At 43.6% G+C, this 12498-nt stretch overlaps 1 protein-coding gene across 6 annotated transcripts in view; it reads left to right on the top strand.

Annotated features, from left to right (window-relative positions):
• Positions 1–12498, top strand: part of birc6 (baculoviral IAP repeat containing 6) — a 138795-nt gene that overhangs the window by 95404 nt on the left and 30893 nt on the right. For all 6 annotated transcript variants that reach the window (XM_084021581.1, XM_084021580.1, XM_084021584.1 and 3 more), the window contains exons 65-67: positions 5643–5865; positions 7737–7882; positions 12179–12289. In XM_084021581.1, the coding sequence (XP_083877707.1) occupies positions 5643–5865; positions 7737–7882; positions 12179–12289 (480 nt within the window). The remainder of the gene's footprint in view (positions 1–5642; positions 5866–7736; positions 7883–12178; positions 12290–12498) is intronic.

Raw genomic sequence — 12498 nt, 5'->3', positions numbered from 1 at the left:
GTGTTGGCGGAGACATGTCACAGTCTTCCTATTTCAGCTCCCCTCTCCTCGGCTCCGTTGCCCTGGAGGGGTCAGGAAGACCTGACACTGTCCGGCCATGAGCTTGAGTCAGAGTGTTAGCCACCCACTCGGTGTGACCCGCACGCTCAGCGCCTTCTTCCCTCTGGGGAGGCAACACACACCCATGCCTTGTAGCAGCACCGGCCCACGCACACCCGCTCTCCTGTCCACCAGGAGTTGAGACCCGGCGGTGCCTCGCTGGATGTTCTCTACCGTTGCTTTCACTGACCGTTGCTGTAAACAAGTGAGCATGTGGAAGACTGTGTTCTCTCACTGGGTTTGTTCTGGCAGCACTGGGTTGGCTATGTTATTACTGGGATATTTCATTTCAATTAGTATTTAATAAGAAATACTGAGAACTAGGTTGTTGTCTTGAACCTGCATTCATCATTTTTCTATTCATTTGTTTTGACCACTCACTCATTTCAGAACCGGTTTTCCATGTTGACATGATAATTTGGCATGTGTCGTTGCAGCTGACATATCAGTTTAGTCTAGTGTAGGTGAGAGTTTGGCAATGAAATACCAGTAGACGTAATATCCGAACCTCTGAAGATCTTTAATGCATGCATGAGGCATCCACAGCGTGACACTGGAATGACTGAAGAGTCACGGGTTCTCACGGCAGTTATAATGCATTTGAATTAACATCCAGGTCTGGCATCCTGCAGCCCCCACTCCAGGTGTCTCCAGACGTTGTTTGATCAAAGGGTCCTAGTTGTATCCTACATCACACCTATGGCCGAGGACAGCCGTTTGCCCACAGAAATACATGAAATAGGTATTTCCTTCACACATGTAATAGCTCATGTACATTCAGCAGTGTATTAGGAAACGTTGACATGCTCCATGAACAACTTTTTATCAGTAGACTACCTCACGCACAAACGTAGCAGCCAATTAAGGGCGATTATCAAGTGTGCTCATTCTCCACTAGCGCGGCTGCATGCATCTCTGCTAGCCTCATTAGAAATGGGCCGCGGTCCCAGGAGCTGAGTTATGAGCTACTCTGAAATGATTAGTGTTGTTCCACTTGGAGGAAGAAAAGCTTCATCTGAGCCCGACTGTTTTACATTGTATCCATTCAGCTGAAGGAATCTCATTCAGTGTGGGCTTTTGGAACATAAATTGAAAATCTGCCGTCTAAATTTGGCTGCGATTTATTTATTTTTTTCCCCTCAAACATAGACATGCATACTTGTTTTCAAATGTTCCCTCACTTCTTAATTAACAGCACAGAGGTGTCTATTTCTAAACAAGATCTCTTCTTCCAGCCCCAGTAAAATACCAAGTGTCAGTCTGTCAGCTGTAATTACAGGAATCTTTGCATCTTCACGAGGCACTGCAGGGCAGAATGGGCATTAAATTGGATGAAAAGTCAGACTGGAGTTGTGAGCAGATGACAGGGTTTGGGTGTTAATTAGAATGTCTCTGTTTGGTGTTTGATGTCTGTGCAGGATTTTCTGTGGTTGATATTTTTTTAATGCTACTTGCAGGTTTGAACTACGATGTATTCTCCTCAGCTTATACTCTCATTGTCAACATTGAATAATCAAAGACAGAGCAGTTTTACAGAAAGATTTTTTTGAAAGGAAAATGTATGTTTCCACCATAGTTGTTCCGATACCAGTATCGGAAATGCCTCCGATACTGCCGAAAATCCAGGCACCGATCCGATACCACATAATTGATTAGAAATAGGAATTTATTTACTTGTTAGCTCCATTAGCTTTGACACAGTTCTTCTTCGCCGCTCATAAAACAGTTGCGCTGTGCTGCCGTCGGCAGCTGCTGTTTTAGAGGGGCGAAGAAGAATTGATCACGTGACACCTGTTAAAAGGAGCTAATGTTAGCGCATCATGTCGGCAGTTTGAATCGGAATCGGGAGGGGGAAAATGGTATCGGAACATCTCTAGTTTCCACCAGTGAAAATGGCCTGAATGCAAGGGATATTATTGATGAGTGTACATTGTACAGTGTTATGGCTTTGTCAGATATGAAGTCGCTCTGCTGCTGCTGCTGCTGCTGCAGTGGGGAGGACATAGCTGCCAGGGATACTTCCCAACCTGAGCTGCCCAGAGTAAACACCCACTGCTGGAGACTTTCAGAGCTGTGTGTAGAAGAGAAACTTCAATTCTCAAGTTGTACATTTAGGTGTAAGAATGTTTTCTTCAGTTTATTGTGTTTATTTGTCATGATGCAGAAGAGTGTGTGTGTGTGTGTGTGTAAACATATTTTATTTTCTATAGATAGAGTGGTTGTATGTATTTCTGGATGATTTCTCATTTAAACGCATCGTCCTGACACTAGTTTGCCGAGGCAGCTGATTGGCCCCAAGGTGAAGCTACAGGGGCGAACAGGGAGACATTAGAATCCGACAGTAGTGCCTTTATTTCAAGCAGCCCTTCCATGTGCCACGCTAACTCATCACAGGCACTCGTGTTCAGGTGTAGGGCCCTCCCTTAACTATGAATCAGCCTGGGCATCAGCATGGCTACTTGCAGCACCCATCTCCGTACGGCCCCCAGAAGGCCCTAAATCACAGGGAGCGGAGGCTCGTCGCTCTGCGCTGACTGCAGGTCAGCGCTACCAAGATGGTCATAGCTGTGATGGATGTCCAGCCTCTCTGGGCTGCTTGTCCTGTGGCTCCTCCTCACTCTCTATGTTTCCCTGCTCAGGCTTCCAGCTGGTGATCACGTTTGTTGAAGCTCATGGAAAGGGCAGGGAAAGCCAGCTCACATTCAAGGATCATTTATTCTCATTCTGCAACACAGAGCTGCACAACAAACTGCAGCCGCAGCCTAGTGCATTGATTCTACACAAGACAAACATGGCATTGTATCAGAAGGAATGTGAACATTAGCAACAAAACGACCTGCATCATTGCATTAAAGACAGAGCATCAGGGAAACATCGTCCATCCAGTCTGTATTTGAGTGGCAGCCGACTCCAGCACTCTGGCTGGGTGCTCTCTGTCTCCTCCCCATGCTCCTTCAATCAGTCACATAGTGAACTTCATGTTGCCCCACCTCTCTTTCCTTCATACATTTTGCTACAGCTGAAGTTTTCCAATGTCTGAAAAATTAGGAAATTGGAGATATTATTTGTTCTTGTTTATTACCCATTTGTTCAATAAAGGCCTGCATCTGAAAATAGTTTTTTGATGTGCAGCCTTTTACATTTTATTCTTTTCTCTTTCATTAGAGTCTGTTAAGCATTTTACACAGGGGGGAAAACAGTGTGACATTGACACCAAGCAGGAGGAGGAATTCTGATGAATTGCTCAAAAACGCTCCGAGTAACAATATAGCTGTAGAAGGGATTGAGATTCCCTGCTTGCTGCCAAGCAGACACACCGGTTACAGGATTTGAGAGCAGATTAAAGCCATGGGAGGTCAGTGTTGTTACAGATGCTGGGATAAGGACAGTAGGGAGCTGGGAATTTCAATATAAATGTTAAACAGTCTGTGAGCTGAAAACAAGAGCTGTTTTATTTAGAGGCACTTCAAGGCAAGCACATTGACTCACAAGTACCTCCACACACAGCACACAGCCTCTCAGAAGATGATCTGGCTTACATGGTCAGCCTGCTGATGCTTACTTCACTGTCCCAACAGACCCTTGTGTTTGATTGGCTTCTGTTTAAGTGCTGCTGGGAGCCAAATGTCAAACAAGGGCTGAAAGTTAACCCAACAGGGAGTCTGCAAGCGTGTTTTTTCTCATTTTGTTTGAGCATTCACACAAACCAACTGGAGCCCGACAGATAGTGGCTTTTTGGGGCCATTTCCAATATAATGTATATATATATGTTTTATGTTATATGTAAATACACTGCTCATAAAGGGAACACTTAAAACACATCAGATCTTGATTAACCAATTATTCAAGTTGAAAATCTTAACTGATCAAACTTCATCAAAGCAACTCATAATTTACATGCTAGGTGAAGTCTGAACAGGTGAGTCTTGAGCCTTTTTCGAAAAATGGCAAATGACTCAGCTGTCCTGACATTAGTCATAATGTGACCCAGCAGTATGTTTGGCCCCGCCTCCCTGTATGAACACCAGACAAGGTCTGGGCTCCTGATGAGTCAGAGGATGGTGTCCTGGGGGATCTCCTCCCAGACCTGGATCAGGGCATCAGTGAGCTCCTGAACAGTCTGTGGTGGTACATGGCGTTGTCGGATGGACCAATACACAACGTCCCATAGGTGCTCAGTTGGATGGAGGTCAGGGGAACATGAGGACTAGTCAACCAGAGCCTAGGCTAGTCCTGCACGAGGAGGAACCCAGGACCCACTGTAACAGGAGGAACCCAGGACCCACTGTAACAGGAGGAACCCAGGACCCACTGTACCAGGAGGAACCCAGGACCCACTGTAACAGGAGGAACCCAGGACCCACTGTAACAGGAGGAACCCAGGACCCACTGTAACAGGAGGAACCCAGGACCCACTGTACCAGGAGGAACCCAGGACCCACTGTAACAGGAGGAACCCAGGACCCACTGTAACAGGAGGAACCCAGGACCCACTGTACCAGGATGAGGAACCCAGGACCCACTGTACCAGGATGAACCCAGCACCCACTGTACCAGGAGGAACCCAGCACCCACTGTACCAGGATGAGGAACCCAGATCTTCTTTAACACAGACAAACACCCACATAATGTGATCGATGTTTCATATCTATTGTTAAAATCGGTGTGTAGCACTAAAATGATAACTATCTGAATTGGTTCTTCCAATGTGATCAAAAAAACCCAAAACAAAAACAAACCATTGAGATCATTTGGAGTTGGTCCTTAAATATTTGTGATCACTCTACAATTCAAGCCTGCCACTTGTTATTATTAGTCACTGGACCTTTACCTGGACATCACATCTGTATATACATCATTTCAGATTTGGCCACAATGCTCCACATTTAAGTCTTATGATCATCATAAAGAAAACTAGAAATTGTGAAGAGGGTGTTGTTTTTTAGTATTACTTAAGTGTTTGCTGCCAAGCATGAAGATCTCTTCAGCATACGTCTCCAGCTGACTCAGGCTGCAGGGCCATCCATGTTATTTCAGGCTCAGTGGTGGGCGAGAAGGAGGAACTGTCAGGTTTGCTTTGTAAATACAGAAATGACTGAGGACATCGTTGGCGGTCTCTCTCTCTCTCTCACACACACACACACACACACACACACACACACAGGACATATCACCAGTTTTTAATTTCTGCCTTCCATCCAGTCCCTTTTGCACCTCCTCGTCTCCTTATAAGGACATGTTGCCTTTGTTTCATTAACTTATTCATTCCTACTGTATGACACTTCAAACATTTTTCTGCCTAAAACAATAGCAACAGTTAGTTTGTTTATTTTTTTATTTGATGTATGATATGGAACATGGGCAACGCTGTCAGTTTTTGTCATTTTCTTTTCGTCATAATTAATTTCATGGAGGGTCTATTATTTTCAGTTCGTAGCCATGACCCAGCCAATATCAAAAGTGCAATGGGAATCTGCTTTAGAAAAGTTGTTTCTCTATCCTTTATACATCTAACACGCTGTGTCTCTCTTGTCTGCCTGCAGTTCTGGATATGGCGCGTCATGTGCCTTTATACCGGGCGCTACTGGAGCTGCTGAGGGCCATTTCCACCTGCACGGCCCTGGTTCCTCTGCTGCTGCCTCTCTCTGGAGACCTGGGACAGGACGAGGAGGAAGAGGATGAAGAACACTCTGAGGGACAGACCTCTGTGGGGATGCTGCTGGCGAAGATGAAGACATGTGTGGACACGTACACCAATCGCCTCAGGTGAGATGCTCAGAATCCACGTAACCTAATGGTGATTAAATCTTCCTCCTCTTTTTTTAGTTTCTCCGATTTGTACATTTCAAATATTCAGGTCTTTACATTCCCATTTATCTTATCTTTTGAACTCAAATTGACGGCAAGGATAAGGATCGATGTCTGATTGAAAGCTTTGATCCAGACGTAACTCAACCACTCCAGAAGTGAGTGATTAGGCTACAGTCTAATCATTCACTCTCCTCTGCTCTGTAATGATGTGGGAATCTTTCCATTTATAGCCATGATCACACGCTGGGAATGTGAGGTATCGAGGGCACAGCTCCTTTTGGAGGTGACAGGGAATGTCTGCAAATGTGTTGCGCTGTTTTATTATAGTGTGATTATTAAAAAATATATATTCCAGCGAAAAATAACGTGACCAGACCATCTCCAGGTAATTCGCTCACCTCCTCCACTCACAGCTCTATCAGGTTTACATATGCATATATATCAAAAGTGAAAGACATATCCGATAGTATTTTCAGAAAATGCCTGTCATGAATGTTGCAGCAGCCATCCGGTGGCAGCATGGTTCTTCTTTCCTTATCTTTAGAGTGTTTCATAGTTCCTGTGCATGCCAGAGATCTCGGTTTTAAAGCCTGAAGTCCAGGTCCAATGAGAGTTCCGCTCCCCCATAAAAACTCTGCTCCTGAACTCATTCAAACGCTTCAATTGAACTCTTGCATTTTCCTCTATTAAGTGGTGATGTCACCAAGTACTACATTTGCATAAAAACTGCCCAGCCGCTAGTTTGTCTCACCCTCAAGAGTTTGGTACGTGGTCGCCATGTTGAGCCCTTTGTATGCAGCGGCCCAGGGTTGGAACCCGACTGGCTGCCTTTCTGCAATGTCATCCCCATCTTTTTCCCCCTTTCACTGTCGCTCTCTCTCTCAATAAAAGGCCAAAGAAATAACATTAATAAAAAAAAGAAGAGCTGCTGTAGGAAATATAAATTGCAACAAGCAGACATGTTCGAGTGGGAACCTGAAATACAGGTATCCAGCTGAGAAGGAGATTCATATTTGTTTCATTGTCAAAATAATGTTCAAAATAACATCACAGTAGATGGGAACTCAACAGGAATGTGTTTTTGGTTCATCCAGTGAATGAATGAAAAATGACAAATCAAGGTATCGCAGTATACAAAGCTCATATACTAGTCCAGTATTGGGGGATAATTATCCTGCTCATTGATTTGGTCCTTTACCCACACTTAATTTCTGATACGTCTAGAGACGTTTAGTGACAGCTACCGTTATTTTGTCATACTGTCATATCTTCTCCCCCCACCTGGAATCATTAATTGTGGGACCACTTTCACTCTCGCCCTCGTGTCTGGAGCATTATACCAAACTAATGTGTTGTGTAATCACCAAAGAATACGACAATGTCTTACCTTTTTAAACCTTTTAGATCACATCCCAGTCATGTGCACTTATTTAACAATATATGCAGAAAAAATGAAAAAAATATTTTTTTGTATTTTTTTTTCTTCCTTTAAAACAAAATATGCCGCATGCTTACATCAGCTAGTACCAAGCAATTTCAACCAATAATATCTTGACATCATTCATCCATCAATCAATCAGAGCTAGAGAAGGTGGTAAGCTAATCTTTTCAACCATCAAATCAAATTCTCCCCAACATTATGTCCCGCCTCCTATCCTGTTTCACTGGAGATACATCAATATACGGAAGATACTCTGGAAATTGTGTTTCAGGGGAAAATAGTTAGCATTACCTTTTTTAAATAATTCAAACAAAATGTTATCCCTGAAATCAAACCGCACCCCAATGTTACATTGTGGCTGAATCCATTTTGCTGTGTGTTTCAGGTCAAAGAAAGATAAGAGCAAAGGTGTGGTGAAGGCAGATAGCTCTGATCCAGAGCCGGAGGGTTTGACTCTGCTGGTGCCTGACATCCAGAGGACAGCTGAGATAGTCTACGCTGCTACAACCAGCCTACGGCAGGCCAACCAGGGTACGTATGAAACACATACCTCACTTCATTGCCAGACACTGTGACACATTATTTCACCTTCTCATCTGAGAACACCTGGCTAACAGCAATACATATTTACAACTGTATATTTTCAACTTAATTCATTATTTATTTTCAGTTTTAGTATATATGGCCAAATTACAAATTAGCCTCAGAGGGCTTTCCAATCTGTAGAGTTTGACATCCTCTGGCCCAGGATCCTCCGTTCGATAGGAAAAACTCCCTGAGAAAACCCTTTTAACAGGAGAATAAAGGGAAGCCTCAGACGACAAAATATTCAGTCCATATGACATAAATGATACATGTAATGAGAAAAGCAGGTACCGACACACAGAGAGACCTGTTGTTATAGTAACGTTACCTCCTGGTACCCAACACACAGAGAGACCTGTTGTTAGTATAACGTTACATCCTGGTACCCAACACACAGAGAGACCTGTTGTTATAGTAACGTTACATCCTGGTACCCAGCACACAGAGAGACCTGTTGCTATAGTAACGTTACATCCTGGTACCCAACACACAGAGAGACGTGTTGTTATAGTAACGTAACGTTACATCCTGGTACCCAACACACAGAGAGACCTGTTGTTATAGTAACGTTACATCCTGGTACCCAACACACAGAGAGACCTGTTGTTATAGTAACTTTACATCCTGGTACCCAACACACAGAGAGACCTGTTGTTATAGTAACGTTACCTCCTGGTACCCAACACACAGAGAGACCTGTTGTTATAGTAACGTTACCTCCTGGTACCCAACACACAGAGAGACCTGTTGTTATAGTAACGTAACGTTACATCCTGGTACCCAACACACAGAGAGACCTGTTGTTATAGTAACGTAACGTTACATCCTGGTACCCAACACACAGAGAGACCTGTTGTTATAGTAACGTTACATCCTGGTACCCGACACACAGAGAGACCTGTTGTTATAGTAACGTTACATCCTGGTACCCAACACACAGAGAGACCTGTTGTTATAGTAACGTTACATCCTGGTACCCGACACACAGAGAGACCTGTTGTTATAGTAACGTTACCTCCTGGTACCCAACACACAGAGACCTGTTGTTATAGTAACGTTACATCCTGGTACCCAACACACAGAGAGACCTGTTGTTATAGTAACGTTACATCCTGGTACCCGACACACAGAGAGACCTGTTGTTATAGTAACGTTACATCCTGGTACCCGACACACAGAGAGACCTGTTGTTATAGTAACGTTACCTCCTGGTACCCAACACACAGAGAGACCTGTTGTTATAGTAACGTAACGTTACATCCTGGTACCCAACACACAGAGAGACCTGTTGTTATAGTAACGTTACATCCTGGTACCCAACACACAGAGAGACCTGTTGTTATAGTAACGTTACATCCTGGTACCCAACACACAGAGAGACCTGTTGTTATAGTAACGTTACCTCCTGGTACCCAACACACAGAGAGACCTGTTGTTATAGTAACGTAACGTTACCTCCTGGTACCCAACACACAGAGAGACCTGTTGTTATAGTAACGTTACCTCCTGGTACCCAACACACAGAGAGACCTGTTGTTATAGTAACGTAACGTTACATCCTGGTACCCAACACACAGAGAGACCTGTTGTTATAGTAACGTAACGTTACATCCTGGTACCCAACACACAGAGAGACCTGTTGTTATAGTAACGTTACATCCTGGTACCCGACACACAGAGAGACCTGTTGTTATAGTAACGTTACATCCTGGTACCCAACACACAGAGAGACCTGTTGTTATAGTAACGTTACATCCTGGTACCCGACACACAGAGAGACCTGTTGTTATAGTAACGTTACCTCCTGGTACCCAACACACAGAGACCTGTTGTTATAGTAACGTTACATCCTGGTACCCAACACACAGAGAGACCTGTTGTTATAGTAACGTTACATCCTGGTACCCGACACACAGAGAGACCTGTTGTTATAGTAACGTTACATCCTGGTACCCGACACACAGAGAGACCTGTTGTTATAGTAACGTTACCTCCTGGTACCCAACACACAGAGAGACCTGTTGTTATAGTAACGTAACGTTACATCCTGGTACCCAATACACAGAGAGACCTGTTGTTATAGTAACGTTACATCCTGGTACCCAACACACAGAGAGACCTGTTGTTATAGTAACGTTACATCCTGGTACCCAACACACAGAGAGACCTGTTGTTATAGTAACGTTACCTCCTGGTACCCAACACACAGAGAGACCTGTTGTTAGTATAACGTTACATCCTGGTACCCAACACACAGAGAGACCTGTTGTTAGTATAACGTTACATCCTGGTACCCAACACACAGAGAGACCTGTTGCTATAGTAACGTAACATCCTGGTACCCAACACACAGAGAGACCTGTTGTTATAGTAATGTTACATCCTGGTACCCAACAGACAGAGAGACCTGTTGTTATAGTAACGTTACATCCTGGTACCCAACACACAGAGAGACCTGTTGTTATAGTAACGTTACATCCTGGTACCCAACACACAGAGAGACCTGTTGTTAGTATAACGTTACATCCTGGTACCCAACACACAGAGAGACCTGTTGTTAGTATAACGTTACATCCTGGTACCCAACACACAGAGAGACCTGTTGTTATAGTAACGTTACCTCCTGGTACCCAACACACAGAGAGACCTGTTGTTAGTGTGAGGTCTCGTGGTGGTCCACTGGAAGGGGCGGGACTTAGCCAATGCCCTCAAAGTTGAACCTTATTGAAAACCACCCTTCCTAAAGAAACAGATGTTTTTCCACAGTAAACATCTTAGTTCTGTTTTCTGATTGCCATGTTATTCACAGCTTCAATACTTTTGGTCCAAAATATATTAATATGCAAATGAGGAGGAGTTTTTTTGGCCTTTTCATCTTAATTTCCAAATAGCATTCAAAACTATGTAATAAGGTATATCTTCTTTAGAGTAGAAGTGTTTTTTGCTCATTTTCAGGCATGTAATTGAAGGTAAAAGGATGGTTGGTCATTCTGAGTTAACACGTAGAGAAAAAACACGTTGATATGGAGAGGGTTGATGTCACAAAGTGATTGATTTTTCTGACTGAACGCTCCAACCTTAATAAAGCAGCACCATCAATAAATTCTCCACTGCATGATGAAACATCACACCTCCCCCATTAGCTTGTTGCTATACAGTACACAATACTAATCACCCGCCCACCCATTACTTGCAGCTCCCTCCCAGAGGTTCTTTATCTCCAGTCCACATAAACAGCCATCTAACTGATCACTTAGGTGGAGGAATGCCATTAGATGGGGGGGATGGATAAAGATGAGTATCATGTCACTTCTCATAAAGAAATCCATATGATAAAGGCCTCGGGAATCACACAAAGTGGTGCAGCGTGTAGCATGACAGATGTATAATCATTTAATTAGTAGAGAGGCTGTAAGACATGTCTGTGAGAGGAGCCATCATCAGACAGCAGCAGGACAGTATTGACTGAGGAGAGCAAGTATGGATGTACTAAAGAAGTGCTGATATCAGTGAGGAAGCATCTCTTGTGTTTGCTCACAGCACATCTGTTCTGTAAATGTGCTTTTATGGGAAATATTGCTCAAGTTCATTCTTGACCGTAGAAATATTCATTTCACTATGACCTTAACTCAAGTCCATTTCGTAGATTTTTTTGGAGGCACATCCCACCATGCCATGTCATAGTTAGTGGGCCTCTAGTTAAGATTAGTATGTCATTTATAGTTATTTCAGACCGTAAAACGTTAAGAAGTGCGTGCTGTACATAATAATAATCCACAATAAAAACTGGTGTGCAAGTCACGTTTTTGAATGATGGCCTTGTTTAAACAAATGAAGAGTTTCTGTCCACAGAAAGATGCTAGAGGGCTTTTACTTTAAAACTTAAAGAAAAATAAACCAAAAAATGTATTTTTGTGAATTTCCAGACACCTTGGCTTTAATAGCTCATCTGTGTTTCAGAAAGATTTCTGCTCATGTTTCACACTTTCTGCACATTCCATACATCTGACGCAGAGCAACAGAGACAGACTCTAGTCAGTTGCAAGTGACTCTAGTCAGAAACCTCTGAAAAGTGAAGCCAAAGCTGAAGTGCCTTAAATGTAATATCCGGGAATACGCCGACATCCCTGCAAGTAGAACACTGAAGGAAACACTCGCAGTCAGATGGGTTGTTCTCACAGTACCTCCACCCTGCTCTTGTTTACCCTGTCCACATGATTTCTATTCCCACCTCCTTACCAGAGAGGAAGCTGGTGGAGTCTTCAAGGAAGGTGTCGAGTCGGCCCAAACCTCTGTCCATCCTACGCTCTCTGGAGGAAAAATACGTAGCCGCCATGAAGAAGCTGCAGTTTGGTGAGTCAACATGTTTGCCTGGGAATGCTAAGTATGTGTCTGCATGCACATTGACTGTTTAGGTACCTTGTGTTACACACATACACATTGCTCCCTAATGGTTTGTAGCGTTTTACTTGGACACACAGGTCAGCTCAAACTACGCCATGAACCAGCATTCCTCAATAGACTTCCTTCTTTCCACAAATGCACGCACACACACACACACA

Source organism: Eutrigla gurnardus, assembly GCF_963514095.1.
Source record: "Eutrigla gurnardus genome assembly, chromosome: 11".
Taxonomy (NCBI): Eukaryota; Metazoa; Chordata; class Actinopteri; order Perciformes; family Triglidae; genus Eutrigla; species Eutrigla gurnardus.
The sequence above is the reverse complement of the archived record's forward strand: the minus strand, read 5'-3'. Positions and strand labels throughout refer to the sequence as shown.